This window comes from Anopheles coluzzii, chromosome X, assembly GCF_943734685.1.
Source record: "Anopheles coluzzii chromosome X, AcolN3, whole genome shotgun sequence".
Taxonomy (NCBI): Eukaryota; Metazoa; Arthropoda; class Insecta; order Diptera; family Culicidae; genus Anopheles; species Anopheles coluzzii.
In genome coordinates, this window is record NC_064669.1 from 9,820,498 (window position 1) to 9,847,750 (window position 27,253).

The following is a 27,253-nucleotide window of genomic DNA, read 5'->3' on the forward strand; positions in this document are numbered from 1 at the left end:
ATGCAACAAACTTCTCTGAGGTATCACCAAATTCTTAAAATCTCCAAACGGGAAATTGGAATTCAAATGAGAGCATGTGCTGCAGCCTTGAAATTGTCCAATGTTTGAACAAAACTGATTATTTTTAGACGCTTGATGACGTATCTTGCGTTGGAATTCGTACATGTAACGATAATGGTTTTGTTGGAGTAAAATATTGAGGTTTCACGAGGTTTCAACGCTACTCCCCGTCTACTAACAGATATACTAAAGGCGGTAAAATCATTATTTTGCTATGTTTGGCCATCAGTAATGGAGACGCAGAAAAAAAACACAATCCCTTCAGCATAACTTTGGTATGTATCAGTTTGCATTCCAAGAAGCCGTGTGAATCACAGTACCCATGATTCTGGCACCTATTTCCAGCACTGCTGCCCTAGCCTTTATCTTCGCTGAGATAAGGGCCACGCACACTGTTGACACTAACGCTTACTCAACAAGTTAGCTGGTTCGGATCCAATACACAGCCCGGGAAGGAAATAAGGGCTTCGAGCGTGGTGAGATCTGCAAGTTGGATGACTTTTTTTTTTCTTCCTGCCCGAAAGTGTAATCGCCAAAACCCTTTTACCCCAGTCGGTATGAGTTTCGAGATGGGGAATCGGCAGTGCATCAGCAAAACTTACCACTACGCATTCCCCGGAATGGCTACACTAACGGTTACAGGTTGGCACCTTATCTTATCTGTGCTGCTTTTTTTTCTAGTTTCAAGCTTATCTTGCTTTTTGCTCGCCACTGCCGGGCTGAAGGGTTTTTACGATAACGACGGGGACGGGCGCAGCAAGGTGATTGTATCGTAGACCCTGTGTTGCGCTCCATCAGAAACCGTGGGGACACCTGCCCAGCTATCCCAGTTATCGACAAGACAACGCCCAAAGCGGTTGGGCATCCTGGGCATCCGTGAACGTGCCAGTAGAAGTGCAGAAATAGTGTTTTACCTATAAGCCTTTGGTCCGAGTGAAATTGTGTGTGGAATAGCAGTGAGAAAGGAGTGCAGTGAGTGGTGGAGTCCTGTAGAACAGACAGTGTAGTGGGAGCTACCGGAAGCTCCAGCAAATTATTTGCCCCGTACCGGTGCCCAACTTCAACAAGCAAACAGAACGCGTCCCCGGCACGCGCAGCACAGCCATGCGGTGGAAGTTACTTCTGCTGCTTTTCTGTGCGGTATCGCTGATCTCCCTATCAACCAGTGCCGCCGCAGAGGAGCACGAGCAAGAGCAGGATGACGCAACGGACGACGACTACGATGCGGTAGCGGCAGAGAATGAGGAGCAAACCGAACCGGAGGAGCAAACCGATCCAAGCGACGAACCGGAAGACACCGATCAAAAAACGAACGAGGACGTGATCGACGTCGACACGGACGCAGTGGACGAGGGCAAGGATAAGAAGGGCAGATACTACAACTATGCCGACTTTCTGTCGGAGCTCGATATGTCCGACTCCAACTACAATTGGGAAGGTAAGCTAGATCAGTTTTTTGTTTTTTTTTTTATTACTTGGAAAAGGATGAAAGTTCCCATCTACTGTACGCATACGGGATTCGTTTGAACTTGCTTGCTGTAGCCTAAAAGCGACTACCCTGTTTATCTTATCGTAGCACCTGTGTCCGCGTATTCTTGGGCCCACACGGATGACACATTCATTTGCGCAAACGCTTGTTATTGATTAGATTAGACCCGTCCATAGTTGTGTTGGAGAGCTCAAGACATACACGCACGACTGGATATTACACGCGAGCGCAGGGGCTTCTCTGCGGGGCAGAGGTTAGCCGTGCACCGGAAGGGCTGTGAAGTGCCCGAAGAGCACACGGTACATGTTGCAATTTTCATGCTGAAGCAACTCCACGCTCGGGAAGGCCGTTATCTTGATAACGGGCGTGTTGGGGACGATAACGACTTTCAATAACGACTTCATCGAGGCGACTTCAAACATGGAGGACGCATGATTGAAGTTGATCGATTCGAAGTTTGCCAATGGCTTGGTTGGATAAGAGCAGTGGCATGAGCGTTATAGAGCAAGGAGAGGTCTTTCGAGGTTATGTATATCAGAATGGCTGATCAAGCCCATGCCCAAGCCAGCTTATGTTGCGCCCCTCCACAGAGTACAGCAGACCACTTTATCTGATAACCCGTATCATCTAGCGATAGATAAATTGTGTAGTGTCGATTGCGAAATGCTCTCCTTATGCGGTGTGCGTTGATTCATGGCCATCGAATACCCTGTTTTTTTCTAATTTCCCTGCCCTAATACTATAGATCCAATGAATCGCGTCCAGCCGAAGGAACCGCCGACCCACAGCATCGACGGTGGGTACATCATCAACCCGACCCGGCTCGCCCAGATCCGGCGCAACTTCCTGTACCCGTTCTACGATCGGGGCGGCCCGGAAGATACCGGCGATCTGCAGCGCGACATACACGCCTCGATGCCGCAGGTCCACAAGAACTTCAACTTTCAGCTGCCGTTTTTCGGCTTCCGGTTCAACTATACGCGCGTGTCGATGAACGGCTTTCTGGAGTTTTCCGACCCGCCCGAACACTACACCTACCCGCTGTCGTTCCCGATCAAGGACTGGCCACAGCGCAACGACCCCTCGTTCATCGGCATCTTCTTCTCCAAGTGCCGGATCGGGCGCATCTACCAGACGGACTTTGACCAGCGGGCGCCCGGCGTGTACTTCCGGATGGAGCGCGATCTGATGACGCGCACTGATCGGGCGGGCGTCGAGATGCGCGAGCGCGTCATGTGGGACATCCGGGAGGGTGTGGTCGGGTCGGACACGTTCGTGCCGAAGCACGTCATCATCACGACCTGGAAGAACATGAGCTTCGCCGGCGGCATTGACAACTCGCTCTACCGGGTAAGTGAGGGTCGATGGGTGTAGTTGTCCAGCTGGTTTTACTGACACGAGTCTCTCGCGCCTTCTTCAGACGAACTCGTTCCAGATGGTGCTGGCCACCGATGAGGTGTACACGTACGCCATCTTTAACTATGCGGAAATCAACTGGTCCTCGCACACGGAGGCCGGCGGCGACACGACCGGTGGAGAAGGTGGCGTTCCCGCCTATGTAAGTGTTGCTGCGCATCTGTGAGGTGTGTAGGACACCTAACTCACCTTAACGCTTCCTTTCCAGATCGGCTTTAACGCGGGCAATGGTACGCAGGCGTACGAGTACAAACCGTACAGCCAGGCGTCCGTGCTGCGCGACCTGACCGGGCGTGGCTGGGCGAACGGTTTCCCCGGCCGGCACATCTTCCGCATCGACGAGCGCATCATGCTCGGCACGTGCAACAAGGACATTGACGCGTCCCATCTGCCGCTGGTGTTTGCGCCCGAGTCGGGCAACATGCTGGGCGGCACGGTGGTGAACATTACCGGGCCGTGCTTTACCCGCGAGGACCGCATTGCCTGCCGGTTCGACACGGAGGAGGTGGTCGGCACGGTCGTCGACACGAACCGGGCCATCTGCATCCAGCCGTTCCTGAAGGCGCAGGGCTACATCCGGTTCGAGATTTCGATCGGCACGGATCGGTTCAAGTGGCGCGGGCGCTACTTCGTGGAGACGCCCGCCACCGCCACCGATCGGATCTTCTTCGAGACGGACGACGTGCACCGGCGCAACCCGAACGAGATCCGTATCACCTGGAACCGGTTCAACCTGACGACGAACCTGAACGCGAACGTGCAGATCTCGCTGTGGGGCTACCGGGAGGCGACGATCCGGCCCGAGCTCGAGTTCATCGACATGATCGAGACGCAGCTGACCAACACGGGCGCGTACACGATCATCCCGGCGAACTACCGGATGCGCGACAACCCGCGCACGGTCGACATGCAGTTTGGCTTCATTCAGATCAACCTCACCAATCCGGAGCAGTACAACAATTTGCGCATTTCACCGTAAGTAGACGTGTTTAAGACTGTTTAAGAGGACGTACAGCACTTGTGGAGGGAGCTCAGAATCGAAACTACCCAGTTCCGATTCTGATTCTGATTTCGGAGCCGACTCCGATTCCGGAATTGAAGTAATGATCAGTAATGTAATTGATATCAAGAGTACTAGAAACGGCATCAGTCGCGGAATCTCGATGAGAATGGATCATTTACAAATAAATTTGGGTTCTTCGCGGTTATCGATACTTATCACAGACCCAAACGGTTATTCTCATGGAGATACCGAATTAGAATTTGATTCCGGAGCCGATTCCGGAGTCGATTCCGGAACCGGTTCATGATCCGATTCCGAAACCGGTTCCTGAGCTGAATCCGGAACCGGTTCCTGAGCTGATTTCGGAACCAGTTCCCGAGGCGATACCGATTGCCGAGCTGATTCCGATTCCGAAGTCGATTTCGGAAACTGATTCTGGACCTTCAGTCCGGAATCGATTCCATAAAAATAGAAGCTAGTCGGATCGATTCCGACCAAAACGTAAATTTTTTCATCACTGCACAACACACTTTTCCCGTTTACTATCACCCTTCTCTATATAAAAAAAACAGCATCCTGTGGTCGAAACCGATCCCACTCGGTTGGTACTTTGGACCGCAGTGGGAGCGCATCCACGGGCGTAACTGGCCCCGGGCCCTGTGCGACAACTGGCTGCGGACGGATCGGTTCCTGCGCAACTTTGCCCATGAGCTGCCGATCTGTCCGTGCACGCTCGAGCACGCGCTGCACGACAAGGGCCGCTTCCTGCCGGATCCGGACTGCGACCGGGACTCGAACCCGACCTGCCTGCAGCACCGCGGTGCCATCCACTGCGTCCGATCCGGGCAGCCGACGGTACAAGGGTCGGAACAGCAGTGCTGCTACGACCGTAACAGCTACCTGATGCTGTCGTACGACCAGATGTGGGGTTCGCGGCCCCGCCGTAACCACAACATTGGTCAGATCCCCTGGAACGAAGCCAACAAGGTGCCGACGCTGTCCTCCTGGTTCCACGACGTCCGCCCGTACTACTCCTGCTGCATGTGGCAGGACGAGCAGGCGGTCGGCTGCGAAACGTTCCGGTTCGAGCGGCGACCGTCGCAGGACTGCATCGCCTACCAGTCCCCCGGTGTGGCCGGCGTGTTCGGCGACCCGCACATCGTCACGTTCGACGGGCTGCAGTACACGTTCAACGGTATGGGCGAGTTTGTGCTGCTGCGCGGTAATAATGGGCGCGAGCGGATCGATGTGCAAGGCCGGTTCGAGCAGGTGGCGCGCAACATCCATGGTCCGGTGATGGCCACCCAGCTGACGTCGATAGCGGCGCGCGGCAACACGTCCACGATTATTGAGGTGAGGTTGCGGCCGCGTGAAGCCCAGTGGCGCTACCGGCTGGACGTGTTTGCGGACCAGCGGCGCATCTACTTCGACCGGCAGAGCCTCAAGTTCCAGCACTTCCACGGTGTGACCGTGTACACGCCGACCTACATCCTCAACCAGTCGGAGGTGGTGATCATGTTCTCGTCCGGCGTCGGTGTGGAGGTGGTGGAGAATAATGGCTTCATGACGGCACGCGTCTACACACCCTGGAGCTTTATCGTAAGTGGAGGTTTTTTTCTGAGATGGATGGGAGACTACATACATCACTTTTGCAGAATAAAACGCGCGGTCTGTTTGGCAACTGGAGCTGGGACATGCAGGACGATCTGGTGACCCCTGGAGGAGCGATCATCACACCCAACATCAACAATTTCCAGAACGTTCACGAACAGTTTGGATTACAATGTAGGTGTCCTTTATAGTTGTATTTTATGAATCATTCGTTGTGACTCATTCTTATGAATCTTTAGTGATGAGCGATTCAAATCTTGAAAAGAACCTATAAAGATCTTGAAATAAATCATGAATATCTGAAATTCCACGAATCTTCAGAGATTTATGAATTTCAAGATATGGAATTTGGGATGATCCCGTGGTATAGTGGTCAACTTGCACGACTTAATCACATGCCGTCGTGGGTTCAAGCCTCGCAGAGATCTTTCGACATTCATCTAGCTTTTGAGATTCGTGAATCTGGATATTATTGAATCTTTGAGATCGCATGAATCTTTTCAACCGAGGTTACGATTAATCGAATCTTTTCAAAGATTCATTCAGATTCGTGAATCTGAATCAGATACACCCGCTCAACACACTAATCTCGGCTTTTGGTGCGAATTCTAACGCTCGTTTGTTCACCCAACAGGGATGCTCTCCGATCGGGAGGTAGAGAACATCGGGCAGGCACTGTTTACGCGCGAGTTTGGCCGCACCTCGAGCTACTTCGCCAACGCCAGCTTCATACCGAACTTTGTGCGGGAACCGGCCAACTTCCTACCGCCGAACCGGTCCCAGGACGTGATACGAGCGGAGGAGCTGTGCGGTGAGAGCTACCAGTGTCGGTACGATTTCGGCATGTCGCTCAGCCGGGAGATGGCCCACTTCACCAAGAATTATCACGCGAGCGTCATCAACATACAGACGGTAAACGAAAAGTAAGTGGTGGGAGGATCTGCTCCCAGAGATTTTCAATAGATCCTACCGCATTATTTGCTGTGACTAACATATTACGACCTTTTTGTCTCCGGCCTCGCGATGATTCCTCAGACGTGTTGTATCGTGTGGTATACTGGAGACACCCCGGTTTGGCCGTAAGTCCAACTTCCTCTTCACACCCGGGGCGCGCGTATCGTTCGAATGTAACGAGGGCTTCTTCCTGATCGGCGACTCGCGTCGCATCTGCATGGAGAACGGCCAGTGGGACGTACCGGAGCACGGATACACGGAATGTTTGCGTAAGTATGAGTTCAGACAGTTTTGGCAGATGTCTCCCCTCCACTTCCCCTGTGTGTGTGTGTCTCTCTGTCTCTCGTGTCTGGTGTTAAACCAACGCACCCAGCATTCGCCGTTCACCCTCGCCATTTCTCGCCTCGCCCCCGCAGGTGGTGTGTTCTATTCGCGCCGTACCGCTTGGATCGCGATCGGCATTGTCATTGCTGTGATCATACCGCTGCTGCTGTGTATCGTGTGCGGCGTGTACTGTCTGCGCAAGCGCAAGCGCAAGGAGGACCCGGACTGGCGGCTCCCGCTGCCGTCCCGCTCGGGGTCGCGCGCCACCCTGCGCAAGGGCGACGACAGCGAGTTTGACGACACGACGATCAAGAAGACGCTTCGGTACGACGCGACCTACCGGACGAACGAGCCGCTCGAGGGCAAACCGAACATACAGTTCGAGCCGAAAAAGATGGACCTGGACGAGGAAGATATCACGTCCTCGGAAGGAGGTGAATATAGCGCTAGGGTTGCACGTGATATCGAGTATAAAAACCTGGCTGATCACAAACAACTAGGTCGGCGCAGTCAGCGTGGCGTAGGCGGGCTGCAGCAGGCGGGCCTGTTCTCCGGCGAGGAGGAGGAGGACGACGACGACCCGAAGGGATATCCGCCGCCACCGCCCCCGATGAGCCAGCAGCAGCAGCAGCAGCAGCAACAGCAGCAGCAGCAGCGTAGTATGCAGCCCGAATCGCCCACCCAGACGTACGGTGCGTACAGCCCAACGTTCAGCGACATCGATCAGGTCAGCAGCTTCGCCACCGAGGACAACTCGCCGCTCAATCAGCGCCGGCCGCAGAACGGCAACCTGTCGCCGATGCCCAACACGAGCCGCAGCTACTACACCGGCGAGCAGGGCCAGACGCAACCGCTGGTCCAGAACGTCGGACTGCCCAACCGCATGGACAGCCGCTCGACGGAGGTGTAAGGAGTATGGTTTAGCATGGTAAACCCAACCCTGGAGACATCTTCCTTGTATCAGTATATGACAGACACATAGAACACACACATTTACACAAACACAGATATACACACACAGACACACAGATGCCAATGGGTATGTGTTTTGGAAATGTTTCTTTCTCCCCAACTCCTCCCAGCACCCCCCCTAACTAACCATGGCAGGTTTGACAGGTAGAAGTTCGGTTTAGTTGCAAAAGCGCAGCACTAAGAAAATAGCTTAATATATCGGGCAGCAGTGCCCTTGCTAGGAAGAACGTAACCAGTTTCGCAGCAGTTGAAGTGTTAATCTTATCGTGTAAGGAATAGGAGCGCACCGAGTGCCGAGAGAGTACCTCTCAGCAGCAGCACAGAGGAGGCATTCTTGGAGGTCTGCAGAGATAAGATAAGGCACTCGCTAGACCACCTCGAACGGTGTGTGCTCGATTTCAGTTTTTTTTGTTCGCAATAAGCAGTATTTTAGATATCCTCCATTTTGGACAACACCTCAACAACTCGTACGAGTGTTGTTGTGAGGTCTCATTATATTGACAGACTAATAGCAACTCTTCTCCAAGAAAAAAACAAACAAACAAAAGCACAGCAATGGCAATGCCCGGTTTTTGACGATCAAGCGCTGTACCAAGACGTCCTGAAAAATGAGACTTACTGTACCATCTGCACCAATGTTTTGAATTTAGCAGCTTCCCCCCCCCCCTCCTCTATTTCTCGTCTGTCGTATCTACGTATCTTTTCTCGCCCACTCACCCACCTCTGGCGTGTCATTTGCAGGTGAGGAAGAGTACGTGGCACGGAACGCGGGCACCTCGTTCGGTATCGTGCTGGTCATAGTCATCCCGATACTGCTGATCGTCATACTGATCGTGCGCTACAAGATCAAAAGCTGGCAGCGTAGGGCGGGCGAGAAGGCCGGCAATAGTTTCTAGCAGTAGGGCGGACAAACAAATACAGTACCTTCGACAACAACAAACCAGTGCAGTTGCCATATCGATTCACTAAGCTTAGCGTTAGACGCGTCTAGACAATTAAGGATCATCTTTCCCCCGCTCCTTCCAGTAGACTACTTCTCTAGGTCTATAATGTACTTTTTTCTATGTTTATTTTTAAGGGGTTTGTGTTTGAAAATGAAGATAGAGAAAGAGAGAGGGAGTAAACAAAACTCCTTTACATCGCTTCTTTTAAGTTACATGTAGTGTCAGTGTCAACGCATTTTTTTTCATCCTCCATTCTGTTTGGTGCATGGACACCGTGGGGCAAGCGAGCACGATAACAAGTAATCGCTGTACCGCTTCATACGCATTGTGAAGCACAGGCACAATGTGAGATATGATTGATATGCAATGACAACAACAGTGCCTCCCTCCGCACACAAACAGCACAGTTTCAAGAAACGGTGAATTCAAAGATAATGAATTGTTTGCTTGGACATATCACAACACAATAATAGTAAGCGATGATAAGTTTTTTTTTGTTGGCTAACCTGTACCGAAAGTAATTTCAATAAACGTTTCATCCTTTCAATTAGCTTAAAGTTGGCGGTGTTTTGATTATTTTGTTTATTTGTTTGTTCTGTTCAGGTAAGTCTCAATTCATTGAAGCAACATTCCTCAATTCCTCAAAAATAGCGCTAGTCAATAGTTACAGGACTATAATTCCAAGATGATTACATACAGCACACAGTCCTAATACCTAAATTCCTGTTCAGGCACTGCTCCCGAACCTGTTAACGTTCTGGAGTTTAAACTAATCTTATGTTAATCTATCCCTGGTAATGGAAATCAGATTCATCCCATAGTTGAAATTGTGCTAGAACCTATTTAAGATCTGGTCCTAGATACTTGTTTCTTTTCAGGATTTGTTCCTGACAGATCTTCCTTCTTTTTTAGCACAACAACCGTTGTTGGTCAAGGCCTGCCTGTTCACCACTTGTAGATTTGGCTTTCAATGACTTATTGATTTCCCCCCATAGCAGGATAGTCAGTCCTACATATGGCGGCACTGTCTATTCGGGGCTTGAACCCATGACGAGCATGCTGTTAAGTCGATCGAGTTGACGACTGTACCACAACACCGGATTATTAAAGTTTTTAAACTGGCTATTGAATTTGAACCTATCTTAATCTGTGAAATCACATGGTCCTTAATGACGTACATTCTTAGTGAAGAAAAGAAATGATAGCAATACAAGAAAGGCATCTAAATTTCTACACAGAAACGGTAGAACTGGTGTATTGAGGCTATGCTGGTAAGGACAAAATCTTCTTCTTCTTCTTTTGGCTCAACAACCGATGTCGGTCAAGGCCTGCCTGTACCCACTTGTGGGGCTTGGCTTTCAATTGATTTCAGTGACTAATTGATTCCCCCCCATAGCAGGATAGTCAGTCCTACGTATGACGGCGCGGTCTATTTGGGGATTGAACCCATGACGGGCATGTTGTTAAGTCGCACGAGTTGACGACTGTACTACGAGACCGGCTAAGGACAAAATAAAAACTCCGAATAATATTTTGAAAGTCTTTGTCGAAGAACTGTTGCACTTGAAGGACGTTTCATGTGTACCGAGGCTAACCAATAACTAGTCTTAATTTCTATCAGAGAAGAACTACACAACTCAGACATGATCAAGGATACGTCTTCTTCATGTTGTGCCTAACCAATCTAGGATATAAATGCCTGGATCAGGTTCAAACATGCAACTATCTGTACCGATTTACAAATAAACAAGAATGTGTGACGATCGTTAGCTTATTTCAACATCTTATTGACCTCCCGGACAGTTTTACGCACATCAGACGCGCTACGCGTTTAGTTAGCTCTCAAGAGAAGAACAAAATTATCAACTATGCCCCCCTCCCTGCTTGTTGTCGTGTTAGTTAGCAACGATGACGTCTTCCTCCTCTATAGTTACGAGTGCCTATTGAATTGCCAATAAATTGTGTTCCTAAGCGCGGAGTTCATGAGAGCATTTGCGCTTATCTGGAACGAACGCTGACAGTACCGTTCGTGCCGATTCTTTCGCTTCTACAAGCTTTTAAATGACGTACCGTTTTTTTTTGTGGCATACCAGATGATTATGTTTGTGTTGTAAAAATATAGAAGACAAAAATCCCAATTAAAGTCAGCATTGGTCGAAGCACACGGCGTGAATGAAAACGAACGAAGCGGCCACATCAACCACCCACCACCACGCTGCTTCGAGTGCGTATTTGAGCCACACACACACACACACACATCAGACCGGACAACCTTACCCTTACACACACAGAGAAACAATCACTACGGTCTATGCTGGCTGAGAGCAGGGCGTAAACATGCTTAAACGGTTGCGGCGCGCCGACGATCTCCCCGTTGCGCACAGATGTCGCGGGCTGCGTATCAGCGCCGAAACTGATATGCGGCGCGCACGCCCTTGGGGGGGGTTGAGCGATACGTTGTCCCGTTGTCAGGCACGGGTAATCTTCCTGCGAGCATTCCGTCGCCGGTTGCGTCTCGGTGTGGAAGCGTGTTTGTGACGAGCCCTTTTTTGCTGCTAACCCCAGTGTAGTGTACGATCGAGCGTATTCATCCCACCTTGGACAGCGTCAGTGTTGTGGGTGTTTGTGTGTTAGTGTAGGGATTTTTGTTGTTTTTCGGAGGTGCGTAGAGCTGGTACGAGCCCCGCAGGTACCGACAGTGATCAGGATACATCAGGCAACGTGTGTGATAGAACGAGATAGAGCGAGAGCGCATCGAGGAGGTACACGCATCCTAGCCAACGCTCGCACACACAACCTAGCACGATGCTGGGCCGGCTGTTACTCTCACGCGGATATCACAGCACAAAGGGTGTGTTTGGGCATCGCCCCCGGCCAACGACGCGCTATGAAGGTAAGGCTTGTGCGTTGGTGCGAACGCTAAAGAGCAGTAGAGCTGCTCGTACCGGTTGCGCACGGTGCCGGTGCCTCGATCAATGCCCTCCGCCGCTTCTATCAAACGATTCTGCGATTGCGATTCAAACCCGTTCGAGAGCCTACCTGCGCTGCAGAGTGTAAACCGATCGTAGTCTCCTATCACCGGACAGACAGTCGAGACAGAGTGTTGGAGTTTTTTTTTGTGTGGTGTTTGCTTTCCATCTTTCTATCTGTGCCTTCCCTCCCGGTAAAGATGCCAGTTGCCGAGTGCTTTTGTTAAGCTCTCCTTATCGCGTCCACTGATGTGTCTCCACACACAGAGAGTGCCAGTTGAAGTATGCGGATTCCTCTCGTCACCTGGCGCGCATCCGTGCTGATAAGACCGCGTGGTGTGTGCTTGACGATGGCCTTGCCACGGATGCAACAGCCATGAGGTCCTGCTGGTAGATCACACTTTGAAAGCAAACCACCTCAACGCTTATCTATGTGCGAATTGTGAATCTCTCTCTCTCTCTCTTTCTCGCTCCCTTTCCCAACAGGACTTGCTGCAGCGGTGCTGGACAAGCGCAACGCCAACGCCAACGTGTACCGGTGGGTCGAGGCATACCGCAACCATGGTCACCGGATGGCCGCGATTGATCCGGTCAAGTTTCACCTAGCAGACGAGGCCGCCAGCGAACCCCTGCCAGAGCTCCAGTACGCCCGGTACGGGCTCGGCGCGGCCGATCGGATCGATCCGCGCGGTCTGCTCAATGTGCCCGCCGCCCAGCAGCCCCTGTCGATGGCCGAGCTGGACGCGCTGCTCGCCCGCATGTACTGTGGCAGCTGCAGCATCGAGCTCGCGTTCATCGAGTCGGAGCAGGAGCGTGAATGGTTGGCCGGCCGGTACGAGCAGCTGTTCCAGCACGAGCTGACGGAGGGCGAGCGGCGCGAGCTGGCCGAGCTGATGCTTAAATCGCAAGCGTTCGACCAGTTCCTGGCCGTCAAGTTCCCGACGGTCAAGCGGTACGGGGGCGAGGGCGCCGAAAGCATGATGGCGTTCTACTGGGAGCTGTTCCGGTCGGCGGGCGAGCACGAGCTGCGCAACGTGGTGATCGGTATGCCGCACCGCGGCAAGCTCAACGTGCTGACGACGATGTTTGGGACGCGGCCGGCGAAGATATTCAAAAAGTTCAAGGGCCACCCGGAGTTCCCGGCCGACGCGCAGGCGATGTGCGACATTGCGAGCCATTTCCGTGAGTACTTTCCAAACTTAGTGATGGGTTCTCTGGAGCGCATCCATGACTCCGGCAAAATGGGAACCACTAGTTCCACTCGGAGTCGGAGTCATCCGAAGTCGTCCGGAGTCGTTCGGAATCGTCCGCAGTCGTTCCGAGTGTGTCTGGAATTGAAGTCGTCCGGAGGCGCTCGGAGCCATCTTGTCCAATGTGCTTGAGATCAGGAAATTCATTTCGATGTGTCCGGCCGACTTCAGACAACTCCGACTCCGGGCGATACCAACTCCAGCCGACTCCGGACGACTCCAAGCGATTCTGGGCGACTCTAGGCGACTCCAGATGACTTCGAACGACTCCGAACGACTCCGAACGACTCCGGACGGCTCTAGACAACTCCCGATGGCTCTGGGTGACTCCGGACGACTCCGGACGACTCTGGAAAATACTGAACGGACCTACCTTCCGGAATCGGTTCCAACATTTTTGGAGTCGGATGGGAGTCGACTCCGGATTTTGCTCAACTTTACCCAATATTATTTGTAAAAATGGCAAATTAACTTGTTTTGTTGTTGCTTCTTCTTGTAGACACCTCCACGGATATAATCGTGGGCGGTAAAACATTTCACCTGAACATGCTGCACAACCCGTCCCATCTGGAGGCGGTCAATCCGGTGTCGATGGGCAAGGCCCGAGCGAAACAGCTCGCCCTGGCCGACGGTCCGTACGATACGAGCGGCACCGACCGGCGCTCCAAGGTGCTGAACGTCCAGGTGCACGGTGATGCCGCCTTTCCCGGCCAGGGCATCAACCAGGAGTGTCTGATGATGGCGGCCGTGCCGCACTACGAGGTCGAGGGCACGGTGCACCTGATCGTGAACAACCAGGTCGGCTTCACGACGCCGGCCGAGCGCGGCCGCAGCACCCGGTACGTGTCCGATCTGGCCAAGGCGATCATGGCCCCGGTGGTGCACGTGAACGGCGACGACCCGGAGGCGCTGGCCGGCGTCACGCAGCTGGCGATCGAGTACCGGCAAAAGTTTGGCAAAGATTTCTTCATCGATCTGAACTGCTACCGGCGCTGGGGCCACAACGAGCTGGACGATCCGACCGTGACCAACCCGCTGCTGTACCGGGTGATCCACGGCCGGCCCTCCATCCCGGACCGGTACGCCGGCCGGTTGATCGAGGCGGGCGTGTTCGACCAGCAGGACGTGGACGCGATCTCGAACAGCCACCGGAACTATCTGACCGCCGAGCTGGCGGCCTGCGAGCAGTACGAGCCGGAGCGGAGCTATTTCGGCGGACAGTGGGCCGGCCTGCAGCAGCCCGGCGACGAGGTGACGGTGTGGAACACGGGCGTCGACTACCGGCTGCTCAGCCACATCGGCCAGGAGAGCGTGCGGCTGCCCGAGGGTTTCGTGAGTGTTTCGCCGGAAAATGCCACACCCTTGGCAAAGAGATTTGATGAGGTTTTTTCTTTCCTATTTTAGAATGTACATCCGCATCTGCAGAAGACTCACATTGATGCGCGCCGGAAGCGGATTGCCGAGGGGCAGCGGATCGATTGGGCCACGGCCGAGGCGCTCGCCATCGGCAGCCTGATGTACCAGGGCTTCAACGTGCGGCTGAGCGGGGAAGATGTGGGCAGGGGGACGTTTGCCCAGCGCCACGCGATGCTGGTCGATCAGCAGACGAACGAAATCTTCATACCGCTGAACGCGATGGCCGCGGCGACCCCGAACGCTGGCCGGTTCGAGCTGGCAAACAGCATCCTCTCGGAGGAGGCGGTGCTCGGGTTCGAGTACGGCATGGCCATCGACAGCCCGAACAGTCTGGTGCTGTGGGAGGCCCAGTTCGGCGACTTCTTCAACGGTGCGCAGATCATCATCGACACGTTCCTGGTCAGCGGAGAAAGTAAGCAAATGTTTATATGTTTTGATTTGAGTAGTGATGGGATTAGTTGGCCAAAATCCGGAGTCGACTCTGATTCGACTCCGCCAATTTTGAAACCAACTCTGGAAAGCAGGACCGCTCTGAATTATCTGGAGTCATTCGGAATCGTATGGAGCTGTTCGGAATCGTCCGGATTCACCCTGAGTTGGAGTCGTCTGGAGTCTTTCGAAGTCATCCAGAATAGTCATTTGAAACAAAAATCTGCATAATCAGTGCACGGACAAAGTAAAAGATAAAAAACACAACGAAATTAAATCCCTGATCAGAATCACATTGTCCGGTGCAATCCGGACGACTACGAACTACTTTGAACGATGCTTGACGACTTTCGACGACTCCGAACGACTTTGAACGATGCTTGACGACTGACTCCGGATGACTTCAGACGACTTCAAATAACTTCGGACGACTCCGGATGACTCCAGACGACTTCAGATAACTTCGGACGACTCCGGACGACTGCGACTCTGGATGACTCTAGGCGATTCCGTACGACTCTGGACGACTCCGGACGACTTCGGGCTACTTTGAACGAGTCTGGATGACTCCAGAAGACTTCAGATAACTCCGGACGACTGCGAACGACTCCGACTCCGGATGACTCTGGGCTATTCCGTACGACTACGGGTAACTCCCGGCAACTTCAGGCAACTCTGGACGACTCCGGATGACTCCAGACGACTCTAGACGACTCTGAACGAAACCCGCCTCAGGACGACTCTGCACGATTCCGAACGACTTCAGACGACTCCGGACGATTCCAGACGACTCCAGACGACTCCGACTCCAGATGACTCCGTCTCCGGACGACTCCGGATGACTCTGGGGGATTCTGGACGACTCTGGACGATTCCGGACGACTTCGGATGACTCTAGACGACTCTAGATGACTCCGGAAAACTTCGGGCGTTTCCGGATGACTCCGGACGTCTTCGGACGACTTTGAACGACTCCAGACAACTGCGACTACGGGCGGAGCTTGTGTTTCCCATTTCGCAGGAGTCGAAGACGGATCGGAGTTTTGAGGGTGCTCCAGAGAGCACATCACTAGTTTTAAGGCCCTGTTTAAATCTCTACCTAAACTCTTACCTCTCCGCAGCGAAATGGATGGTCTGCAATGGGCTGGTGATGCTGCTGCCCCACGGCTACGATGGGGCCGCCTCCGAGCACAGCTCCTGCCGCGTTGAGCGCTTCCTGCAGATGACGGACTCGCGCGAAACCAGCCCGGACGGGGACGCGGTCAACCTGCAGATCATCAACCCGTCCACCCCGGCCCAGTACTTCCACGCCCTGCGCCGCCAGCAGATACGCAACTTCCGCAAGCCGCTGCTGGTCGTGGCGCCCAAGACGCTGCTCCGCCTGTCCGACTGCGTGTCGCCGCACACGGACTTTGCCCCCGGCACGCACTTCCAGCCGGTGCTGCCCGATCCGGCCCCGCTCGATCCGAAGCGGGTGCGGCGCGTCGTGCTGTGCAGCGGCAAGCACTACTACACGCTCGCGTCCGAGCGCCAGGCACGCCAGGTGACGGATGTGGCGCTCGTGCGCGTCGAGTCGCTCTGCCCCTTCCCGGTGCAGGCCATCCGGGACGAGCTGGCCAAGTATGCGAATGCGCGCGAGTTCGTCTGGAGCCAGGAGGAGCACCGGAATATGGGCGCGTGGACGTTCGTGCAGCCACGGTTCGAGAACATGTGCGAGCGAAGGGTAAGTGAGGAGGGAACAGGGACAAATTGTTTGGCTGGTATCAATCACTTATGGAGTACCTTTCTTTTTTTCTGCAGATTCAGTACCGGGGCCGTCCGGAAGCTGCCACCGTTGCCGTCGGTGTCAGCAAGTGGCACGTGCGGGAGGCCGAGGATGTGATTAAAACCACCCTGTATTAAAACCAAAAAAGAAACGTTTCCCTTACGCTCCAATTTTTGCCACGCTGGGTTTTTATCCTTTGTTTTTGCGTTTAATTTTACTACAGCCTTTCCCCGAGTTACACGAATAATACGTTCCAATGAGTTCGCGTGTGTTGAATATCACGTTTTTCAGCCAAATTATAGTTGATAGATAGGGTAATTTAGCATTTTTTGTACACCATCCAATTATTCAACTGTTTCCTTTATTGAAAAGAGCACTTTTTCGACTTATTTTTGATGTAAATACCAAGAATTTTTAAGAATTGTGCACAACACAATAAGGTGTATCCTTTGAACCATCTAAGCTTTATATGTTGATGGAAATCAAACAAATGTGATTATTCCTCGCGATTGGGTAGCAAAAATGTGAACTTTTGATAAAACAACTCTTATTTCAGTTCACTGTTCAATAATTGGAACAAAGAGAGTGCTTCGATCCTATTTTATCTTTCCAATCAACAATAGGCAAATACCCAAATTATTTTCGATTAAATTTATTACTCTTCTGCTCTTAACTTATACAACTGTTCTTAACTTATACAACTCACTTTCCTTTGAATCTTTAACATGTGAATGGATCGCAGTCAACTACGTCTCAATCGTTTTCAACTACGTTTGCATCGTTTTCAGCAACGCATTAAGCTTATGAGAAATGTATCAATGTTTTATTTTTTTATGTATTTGTCCTATGTGAAGCTTACTTCACCATTTATACATGTTTTAGTGTTCGACACCATGTGGCGAACAAATCCCTTACAGCCGTCTCTGGGAATTAAAGATGATCGGCTGCTTATGTATTGCATCCATTAGCTCATCTTTATTTAATGGCTGTGATCGTTTAACTAAGCTTTTCCACTTACTAAACGTATTCCGTATTGGATTACAAAATTGAAAATATGACGGCAAATGTATCAATTGATGACTGTTGTTAATAATTAATAATGTTTTTTTTTACATCGTGATTACCATGAAGCGGCACATTACCACGACACATCTTTGACTGTTTGAGTTTTCAAGTTTTGCGTGGAGATTGTTCAGAAAATCCGTACATTTTTCTCGATGTATGGCTCTGTTGTGTACCTCACAATGAAGCATCCCGTTTCTTGCCATGGCACAAACAATGGAGAAATTACGCGAACGTAAAGCAGGCACCACTTGGACTGCGCTCTTTAACCTACCGACCGATCGGTCATAATTCACTCTCATTGAAACTTGAAATCCAACTTCATTCATAAAAACAATGGAATTGTCTGGCTATTAATTGCGTAGTTCCATTAAATTTTCGGCACATTGTTTTCCTCCGTCCTTACAGCGAATGGTAAAACAGGCCGTGCAACAACGCTATGCATTCTTTTGAATATGTAGTGGAAACCTGCAATAGCTCGTAAAACTGTTGGAACTGAAACTATCCAACGACGCAAGCTTTCAACGTGTTCCTATTTGAGCTTCTTGTATTCTCTAACAGTAGCACTAGCTATTATTCTTACTCTTGAATTCGAATTCTTGAGCTTTTTACTAGAGTTGAGTAAATCTGAATCCGAATGGATCTTTGAAGTGTTTCAATGAATCTGAATCTCGGTTTGAAAGATTCACAAATCATGGATCTCTAAAAAATCATGGATCAAAAAAGATTCATATATCTCGAAAGATTCACGAATCTCTAAGGATTCATATACCTCTAAAGATTCATAGAGCTTTTTCTCATTCTTCTTCTTGGCGTTAAAACCTACGTGGTCATGGCAGCCTATACAGGCTTTCGAGACTTCTCGGAAAGTATCACACAGCCGGATAGTTTGTTTTAGTTGCGGGGAGACGGTCTATGCGAGGCGTCAACGGGCATGTTGTTAAGTCGTGCGAGTTTACCAATGTACCATGGGATTGCGCAGTTTCAATATTTTGAAAATCGTACATCTCTAAAGGTTCATGAACCACTGGTGATTTATAAATCTTAATGGATTTATGAACCTTATGGTTTCATGAATCCTTGGGGACCCAATGATCTTTCGAGATTCATGTATCCCAGTAGATTCTTGAATCTTCAGAGATTTATTAATATTTAGAAATATTTGTGTCTATGGATTCGAGATTCGATTCACTGAATGAATCTCATGAATGAATCTCAACGAAAGATTCATGGTACCCAACACTACTTCTTACCATGATGCTTTCTGGAGGAACCTTACTAATTGAAAACTGAGGCAAGTATGAAATTTATACTTGAAGAAACGTTTGTTACGTAAGGGAATACCACCACGGGGAACGCATATGTACTGTATCTCATTTTGTATCCCAGCCTGAGGGACCATTTCAAACATTTTCATCAACTTAGTTGCCCTATCCAAGTCCAAATCATTTCCAATACTGCCACAACACTGCTACTGCCTGCAAAGAGTTAAAAATTAAACCATTCGATCCGTTTCGTTTTTTGTTATACCTTCTTTTATTATGCAATATGTAAAATAGCTACAAGAATCGTTACACACAAGGTGTGTGGTTTTGGTTTAACGGTCGGGTTTTGAGTGATTCAAGCAGGCGCTTCCCGGTGGGCGAAAGAACTCAATCCCCCTCCGAAAATAATGGCGCTTATTGCTGGCTGAGAGTATTTAGTTGCAGTCACTATTGCACGTGTCATTAATCTCTGCGATTGCTGTTTGACGGTTGCTTTCTGAGTTGCGATGTATCGATCAGCAATGGTCTAATTCGACACTCGAAAAGCTAACAAATAGAGTGTGTGTGTGTGTGTGTGCTGCCTATATATATGTAGCAGAACGGGGTAAGAGTACGTTTCTTACGAAATATGAAATTAAATCATTAAACACATAAACCGATGGCGTAACGAAATGGGTACGCGCGGTTTTCGAACAATTTGCACAAAACTTTTCTAAAACAAAAGCCTAATATGAGGATAAACAAAGACAAAAAAAAACAGAAAGTAGGTCCCCAACCCCTACTTCCCAACACAAAATAAACAATAATCTTTCCTATACACTTGCAGCTCGCGAAGAGTCTCCTCGCAACTACTCGCTCGCCGCAAACGACCCGATCGGCGTGAGATGCTTCGCGAGCGTATTGATGTAGTCGAACGTTTGCAGTATCAGCTTGTCGTCCGGGCGGTAGATCGCCTCGAAGCCGCGGTGCAGCACCGCCACGTACGGGACGCCACTGTCCACCAGGAACTTGGCGAACAGCATCGCGCTCTCGTGCGACACGCTCACGATCACGGTGATGAGCGGGTGGCGGCGCAGGTACGCCTCCAGCCGCGGCACGTTCAGCGCCTCCAGCCGCGGCTCCTTCAGCGAGACGGACGCGAACGGCACGTTGATGCTGTTCTCGATCGCCACCTTCCGGTAGTCGGGGCTGCTGCGTATGTCCAGTATCGCGGTGCTGGCGGGCCGATCGCGCAGCAACCGTATCAGATCGTACACGCTGATGCGCGGGTGCAGCTCGGCCTGCACCTCGCGCAGATCCTCCTCGGTGTAGTTTAGGTCCTGTGCAAGGGGTAGAAAAAAAAAGGGAAGGGTTTAGCTCCACTGAAATCTGGCTGCAGCAGCAGGCCGCTTCCCGTACAAACTCTTCCGGGCCTTCCTCGTGCAGGGCAAACTTGCGGTAGGTGATGCTTTTCGGCGTAAACTGGTACATCGTTTCGGAGTCGTTGACGCACGACTCGATCACGATGTCGGGCAGATCGCTGAACAGCAGGATGCACTCGTTAAAGCCCGACTTGAGCAGCGTGCCCTTCAGCTGGCGCAGTATCGCGATGCCGATGAACAGCGGGTAGGAGTTGTCGCCTAGTATCAGCTTGTCCCACAGGTGGAATATTTTGTGCAGCGGAAACACGTCTGCAGCGGACAGAAAGAGCGGTAGTCAGTTAAATGTGAATTTCAAAGGCGCCCAGGCCCGACGACTTACGGCTAAACATGGTGAGAAACCACGGGATCGCGTACAGCTCCGGTATGAAGCTGATGCCGTGCAGGTGGTTCGCGAGCGCCGGCTCGTGGAAGAAGATCAGCTGAAAGAACTTCACCAGATACTCTTTGATGATGGCCGAGTTGTCCTTCAGGAAGAACAGGTGCAGATACTTCGGTATGAACCGGTACAGGCTGAGGAAGGCCCGCTCCTCGTCGTTGAAGTTAAGGTACAGGAACGGGGCGGTCAGTGAATCGAGCCCCTGCCAGTACACGTACTGCGGGTGGGCGGCCACCCACGCCTTCAGCAGGCGCTTCAGCTTCGCGTGCCCTTCCGGTGCGGACAGCAGCTCGTTGTACTGGTGGCAGCGCGGTATGTCCACCTCGATCTGCCGGTCGGTGTGCGTCGGGCTGCACTTGTCCAGCCGCTCGTACGCCCCGTTCGGTACCACACCGAGCAGGCAGGCCCACACCTGCCCCCGGCACAGCGGCGGTATGTCCTTCGCCGCGAACGAGCGCAACAGATCGTGCGTGTACGGGTAGCCGTGCAGCAGCGTGTTGAGCAGCACCAGCCGGTGAAACTGGTACAGCATGTCGCGCTCGCGGATCACCAGCGGCAGCACCGTCTTGAAGTTGGCCGACTCGAGGTACGCGTCCGTGCTGTAGATCAGCGGCAGATAGTCCTCCTCCGGGATGCCGGACAGCCGCTCGAGCAGCGTGCCGAAGTTGAGAAAGATGATGCGGTGGTCGTGCAGGACGCTTTGGCTTTTCGGCGGCGAGATCGACCTCCCGTTCAGCATTACCAAGCTGCAAAACAGGGGTGCAGGGGGAAAAAGGCGATAAATGTAAGCGCAACGCTCGCCCTCACATGGGGGTTCCCCCCACCAGTGCTGCAAAAAGTCATAAGCATCACGAGATGTTCACCAACGATAACAATGAACATATCCGTGGTAGATTGATGCTCATTGCTGATACCTAATGAAAGTGCGTCATGAGATGCCAAACGCGACATGCGACTGCTTGAGGCAAACCCGATACTCTGACTGACAAGCTGAGCTTAATGCCTCATGATAATAATCATGACTTTTTCTGGCTGTAAACAGTGCTGCTAACTGTCACTGTTTCAGTCATCACCTCTCATGACTGAAACGAAGCTCAAATCAGATCACGTACACAACTGCGATGATTAGAGGTGGTACTCAAACAGTTGCTGCGACCATCACATGCTTGGTTACATTTTTTTAGCACCCAGCTGTTAATCACTCACTTGGTCACGAAATTTCGGTCGGTGATAATCACGACATTCTTGGAATATACTTGACGTGTGGTCCCAAGTAACCAAATGAGCATACTTTCTCGCTCTATCTGGTTTGATGGTCTGTCAGGTCGAACAAAGCGAGAAACCATGCTCATTTTGTTTCTTGGAACCACTCACACGCACCGCATATCTCCCATGACTATTATGACGATCACCGACAAAAAATATCGCAAACAAGTGACTGACCAAGAGTACACAAAATGTCACCAAGCATGTGATGGTCGCAACAACTGTTTGAGTCTCACCTCTGATCATCACAGTAGAGCTCGTGACGCTGACATGATTTTGTGTCAGCCGGAATTTGCCATGACTATGTCAGTGACATTTTGCAGAACTGATCACACATGCCATGACATCATGACATAATGACTGACCAAGCGTTGGTCGTAAAAATGTCACGAATCATGCATTGATCAAACCATGATCGTTTCGAGTATCACCTCTGATTATCACAATTGAGTGCGTGACGCTGACATGAATTTTGTTTCGGTCATACTTTTTTTATGACATTTATAGTGACATTTTGCAGCACTGTTTACCACTTACTTTGGCAGCGATAGAATCGGCGCTTCGCTCTTGATGAGGCCCTCCTTTTTGAGCTCCTGCTGCACGTCCCCACCGGCCAGCTGCCACAGGTAGTAGATCTGGCTCAGCGACAGATGCTTCTCGACCAGCGTTTGCCCGCCGCCGATCGCATCGCTAGCCGCTGCCGGGCTGCTGCTGCTGCTGCTGCTGAGCCGCACAAAATCAAACACCGGATCCTCGAGCGCCTCCTTGGCGAGCGGGCGCCTGCGGGGCGAAATCGTGAGGCACTCCTCTATGATGCGGCGCAGCCCCGCGTCCATCGCTTCGTACACCTCCAGCCGGTTGTGCTCGCGGGCCAGCTTCTCGAACACGGCGTGCTGCGTGTTAACGAGGCTGAGCACCTTGCGCACTATCTGGGACAGCTTGAGCGACTCCCAGAGCGTGCAGCCGAGGGCCAGCTCGGCCAGCACGATGCCCAGGCTCCACACGTCGCTCTTGGCGTTCGCGCGGCTGCCGAGCAGCACCTCCGGCGCCTGGTACCGCACGTTGCCGATGGGAAAGGACACGTACCGGCCGCCGCCCGTCATGTGGTACAGGCCGTAGTTGTACAGCTTCACGCCAAAGTCCCGGCTCACCAGCACGCTGGTCGGGTCGAGATTGCGGCAGACCAGCCCGCACCGGTTCAGGTGGGCCAGCGCGGCCAGCACCTGGTAGCCGATGCGCAGCAGCGTCTCCTGCTTGTTGTTCTCGCCGATGAACGTTTCCGCCAGCGGGCAGCCGACGTACTCCTGCACAATGATCGTGCGCTCTGCAAAACAGGATGAAACGACTATTATTATACCACTCCGCATGTACCAGTGCGTACCTTCCACCTTACCGTGCTTGCCCCGTATCGCGTCCAGATAGGTGCAGAGGTGCTCGTGCCGCAGGGCGTCCGACTTGAGCAGCTGCGCCCGGCCAAAGATGCCGATCGAGTTGGGCGTCAGCGGCAGCCCGTTCGTCCCGCAGCACTCATCGTTCGGGTGCGCCTTGGCGAAGAACGTCAGCACCGAGACGCGGTAGTTGAGCTTGGACGGTGCCATCGGCAAGACCGCCCCACTCTCGACCGAGCAGCCGCGAAAGATGCTGCCGCTCTGGTACTCGGACGCGGTGCGGCGCTCCGTCGACGAGTTGGTCACTTTCATTCCCGCGTACACCCACCCGTTCCGACCACCGGCGCCCTTGTGCAGCCCGTGTCCAACAGGGCGTGTTGGTTGCGCAAGCCGATGCGATGCACGGCCCTAGCTAGCTTACCCACCGGTCGCGGACGTTCTGCCAACGCAGCACATCCAGCAGAGCTCTACGCTATACGCCCCCCTGTGTTTTTTTTTGCTGAGAACCGCCCGTGAGCCCGTGAGCGCTGCAACAGAATATACCAAACGAGTTGTATTAATTACATTTTTAAGAATAAGAATTTTAATAGAATAAAAACAGAGGATAGCGGAACAGTTGCTGATACATTTGTAAAGTTCTTTTATAGGGGTAACATATTGCATCAATTATTGATATTGAGATACGCCGCACTGTATGTGTATTATTAATGTTTAATACTGTAACAACGAAATTATGTTTACAACACGCTGTCAATGCTTTGTGAAGTTTCTTTTTTCGTTTGAGAAACAATGCAAATAAAATACACGTACACGTTCCAAACCTTACTTAACGAGAGCAGCATAAAACATTAGACAATTACTCTTAACAAGCTTATAACTCTCATTTTACACGTTACTTTCTAGGAGGCCATCGTAAAGTAGTGATGAAAAAACAAATAAATTATTTACAATATGCTTACACACTTACATTTACAGCTCAAAAACACCGCAACATGTATGTTGTTTGTTGTGTTGTGATTCAGGCACGATAGCTGACCGACCGTGCCAGCTGACAGCGCGCTTTGACAGAAAGCTTTCCCTGTCTCGCTATCTCCGGAGCATTCGCTCGGCCAGCACCGCAGTGGCGACATCTGGAATAATTTTAAATATAATAGAATAGAATTAGTTTGTGTCTACATATTTTAAACAAAACATTTGTTGCCTATTATTTTCTACATTAAGTTTCACGCACACGCGCTATGAAACGGCGGTGCTGGAGATCTTATTATTGCAACTTTGCTCGGGAATGAACCATCCCATCTGCATGCAGGGGTTTCCATCATGGTGCGCCTGTACAGCAGTTAGAAAATAATCTCTATCTCTAGTAGATTGTGCGGCTTTCGTTTCAACAAATAAAGCTCTGCAGAAATGGTGTTTACTTATCTGCTCATTGCGCTAGGGGGAAGAATGGTATGCAGTTTTAACACACAGATATCCAGGCACTTGTATGGTGTAATTGATAGAGGCCACGTACACTAACGTACCTGGACAGCGGGTTCAACTATCAAGTCCCATTAAGATCCTCAATATCATCAAAGTTCGCAAACGGAGAAAAAAAAATTATTTTAGGAAAGAGGAAACATAGACATTGAATAGATTCATGGGTTTATTTGACTGAGAGAGGTGCTGGGTACAATGAATTTAAAAATGGTTTATTACATTTCTCTAAGAAGTATGCTCTACTTCTGAGAGGTAAGCATCGAGTTTGAAGTGTCATAATAACGGCCAAGGATACACGTTGACACATATCTAAAAAATAAATTAAGTTTGATCATATCATACGTGTAATTTAAATTTCATTTGAATTAAGTTGCTTTCATTCATTTTTTTTGCTGTTGTACATGAATTTAATAGGAATAAAAATCTAAATATAAAAAAATATTTTTTGTTGTTGTACATGAATTTAATAGGAATTAAAAATCGTCGGTAAGCTGACCACTTCCAATACAAGCAACGCAATATACATTAGACATAAACAAAAACCAAACAAAAACTCTAATGCGTAATTCATCGTAAAATGTATTCTTCGTTCATATGTTGCAATGTTGTATCAATCAACTTTGTTTGCTGTACAAGAAACCACCACAAACAGATTAAATTTTAACGCTACTGTGCGCGATAATCAAATACTCTATCGTGACCATTCAAGAAACGTGCTGCTGCTACTCGAAGATGGCGACTGAAAAAAAAAAACAAAACCCTCCACAAACAGGAAATTTGCACGCGCCCTTAATTAAGTCATTTAAGCCGCACACACAGCGTAGGAGATTTTGATAAACGTTCAATTCATAATAATGAAGCAAACAAACCAAAAAAAAACGTTTTACAAGTCTATCAAAGGCGCAGGTCCACACCGGTACCGCACCGAGCCCACTGAGAAGGAAAGGATTTCGCCACGGTTGGTGCAGGCGTGTACCGATTTCCGATAGTTTTGTATCAAAACCTTGCGAGAGAAACCAATCGCACACACGCAATCGGCACACCCGACGGTTATCGCCGTACCGATCCGCGGCAGCAAAAACGCGGACCACACGATCTGGTAGGATTATTATCAAAATTGCGACAACATTTCGATTTCTACGCTTAATGTTTCTATTTACGTTGAGCTCATGTATGTAGCCTTCCTCCAGCGCGGTTTCTTTTTGGCCCCTTCGCCGAGAGGCACGCGGGCCTTGATTATGCTTTTGATTGCGGGAAGAGCGACACAATGGGGGGGGGAGGGGGGGTTCGTTTTTGCTCCCGACTGCATCCCATCCACTTTTGCATCAAACAAATTCTCCGAACTAATTTCAAGAATTCTTCAATTTGTTTTTTTTTGTTTCTTTCTCCTTTGGTATGCAAGCGTGCCAGTTACTATGGCAGTTTTAATTTAATTTAATCGCGACTCACTCTGCCCCTTTTTTGCTATTGAATTCCGTGGACGTTATCAGACGAAATGTCGCACCGCCAAGCCGTTTGGCCCGGTTTGGCTACGCCTGGGAGCGGGTGGGGTGTAACGCGCGACTGGAAAAATCGCCAGCAATTGTCAGGTTTACCAATAGATTTTGATTTTGATTTTGGTTGGATGTGATTTCCGAGGCAGCGCAGTACTACTATTGATCGGTAGAATAATAAGGCGCACGTGTTGAATTGTTTGAAGTTCGTAATACCATGATGTTAGGGACTCTAACGGAAATTATACAGTAATGGCCACTGCGCATTCTTCGACTTTAGTAGAGAGAATAGTATTCTTGTTTTTAGAAAGTTTGATTCACGTCCTATTCCTCATTATTTGGCTCCTGTAAGAATTGGATAGTGTATTACTCCACGATGTTAAAGACCCCATTGAATTTTTGAAACACCAAATTACCATAGTAATAGGAACATGTTTGTCGCCATTGTCCGGTTCATACTTGAATTTAATGTTATAACATGGTCTCCAAATACTAACAACTATCCCAAGAATAGCTATTAGAACCTTAAGATGGAATATGTTCCAGCTACCAACATATGAGACTAGACAGTTTCTTCTAGATCTACTGTCCTTAGAAAGGCGAAGGGGCGGTTGTGTTACCAGCAGTTTTTGTATCAAATTTGATTAAAGGCAAAACTGATGCACCCGAGCTTCATCTTAAGATTAATTCCCCCCGACTAGTGATGGGTTTCGTGGTGATTTAGCCGGTCTCGTGGTACAGTCATCAACTAGTACGACTTAATAACATGCCCGTCATGGGTTCAAGCCCCGAATGACCGTGCCGCCATACGTTGGACTGACTATCCTGCTATGGGGGGGGGGGGTAATAAGTCACTGAAAGCCAAGCCCCCAAGGCTTTCATTCACAGGCAGGCCTTGACC

General features: G+C 50.5%; 3 protein-coding genes across 8 annotated transcripts; 2 read left to right on the forward strand and 1 right to left on the reverse strand.

The window, feature by feature from the left end:
* The first annotated feature begins 835 nt into the window (after positions 1–835).
* On the forward strand, positions 836–9,330 carry LOC120947650 (protein mesh). Of its 4 annotated transcripts, none has more exons than XR_007451876.1 (10): positions 836–1,498; positions 2,295–2,899; positions 2,970–3,107; positions 3,174–3,940; positions 4,541–5,567; positions 5,624–5,753; positions 6,214–6,502; positions 6,615–6,802; positions 6,950–7,896; positions 8,571–8,769. XR_007451876.1 is itself a non-coding variant. In XM_040363158.2 (10 exons), exons 1-10 carry the CDS (start codon positions 1,165–1,167, stop codon positions 7,765–7,767), a joined length of 4,230 nt encoding a protein of 1,409 aa, XP_040219092.2. In that variant the 5' UTR covers positions 837–1,164; the 3' UTR covers positions 7,768–8,465. The 4 variants fall into 4 exon arrangements, 3 of the variants coding, with proteins under 3 accessions (XP_040219088.2, XP_040219092.2, XP_040219101.1); XM_040363158.2 differs by lacking the exon at positions 8,571–8,769 and having other exon boundaries at positions 837–1,498; positions 6,950–7,291; positions 7,358–8,465; XM_040363154.2 differs by lacking the exon at positions 8,571–8,769 and having other exon boundaries at positions 6,950–8,465.
* A 1,803-nt stretch (positions 9,331–11,133) lies between these two features.
* On the forward strand, positions 11,134–16,772 carry LOC120949321 (probable 2-oxoglutarate dehydrogenase E1 component DHKTD1 homolog, mitochondrial). Its single transcript, XM_040366545.2, has 6 exons — positions 11,134–11,666; positions 12,229–12,924; positions 13,492–14,324; positions 14,397–14,820; positions 15,959–16,560; positions 16,638–16,772. The coding sequence occupies exons 1-6, from the start codon at positions 11,579–11,581 to the stop codon at positions 16,737–16,739; spliced, it is 2,745 nt and encodes a 914-aa protein (XP_040222479.1). The 5' UTR covers positions 11,134–11,578; the 3' UTR covers positions 16,740–16,772.
* A 2,404-nt stretch (positions 16,773–19,176) lies between these two features.
* On the reverse strand, positions 19,177–24,470 carry LOC120949326 (TBC domain-containing protein kinase-like protein). Of its 3 annotated transcripts, none has more exons than XM_040366559.2 (6): positions 24,348–24,470; positions 23,386–23,907; positions 22,530–23,316; positions 20,670–21,472; positions 20,328–20,599; positions 19,177–20,248 (listed from the first exon to the last, which is right to left on the reverse strand). In XM_040366559.2, the coding sequence occupies exons 2-6, from the start codon at positions 23,690–23,692 to the stop codon at positions 19,778–19,780; spliced, it is 2,640 nt and encodes an 879-aa protein (XP_040222493.2). In that variant the 5' UTR covers positions 23,693–23,907; positions 24,348–24,470; the 3' UTR covers positions 19,177–19,777. The 3 variants fall into 3 exon arrangements, with proteins under 3 accessions (XP_040222493.2, XP_040222503.2, XP_040222512.2); XM_040366569.2 differs by lacking the exon at positions 24,348–24,470 and adding an exon at positions 24,191–24,305; XM_040366578.2 differs by lacking the exon at positions 24,348–24,470 and adding an exon at positions 24,207–24,299.
* Between the last annotated feature and the right edge of the window lie 2,783 nt (positions 24,471–27,253).

Coding starts and splice junctions, on each gene's coding strand:
- LOC120947650 (XM_040363154.2), top strand. CDS start 1,165: ATGCGGTGGAAGTTACTTCTGCTGCTTTTCTGTGCGGTATCGCTGATC. Junction 6,503..6,614: donor ATACAGACGGTAAACGAAAA/GTAAGTGGTGGG, acceptor ATGATTCCTCAG/ACGTGTTGTATCGTGTGGTA. Junction 6,803..6,949: donor CGGATACACGGAATGTTTGC/GTAAGTATGAGT, acceptor TCGCCCCCGCAG/GTGGTGTGTTCTATTCGCGC.
- LOC120949321 (XM_040366545.2), top strand. CDS start 11,579: ATGCTGGGCCGGCTGTTACTCTCACGCGGATATCACAGCACAAAGGGT. Junction 11,667..12,228: donor GCCAACGACGCGCTATGAAG/GTAAGGCTTGTG, acceptor CTTTCCCAACAG/GACTTGCTGCAGCGGTGCTG. Junction 14,325..14,396: donor TGCGGCTGCCCGAGGGTTTC/GTGAGTGTTTCG, acceptor TTCCTATTTTAG/AATGTACATCCGCATCTGCA.
- LOC120949326 (XM_040366559.2), bottom strand. CDS start 23,692: ATGAAAGTGACCAACTCGTCGACGGAGCGCCGCACCGCGTCCGAGTAC. Junction 21,473..22,529: donor CCGATTCTATCGCTGCCAAA/GTAAGTGGTAAA, acceptor CCTGTTTTGCAG/CTTGGTAATGCTGAACGGGA. Junction 20,600..20,669: donor GTTTCTCACCATGTTTAGCC/GTAAGTCGTCGG, acceptor TGTCCGCTGCAG/ACGTGTTTCCGCTGCACAAA.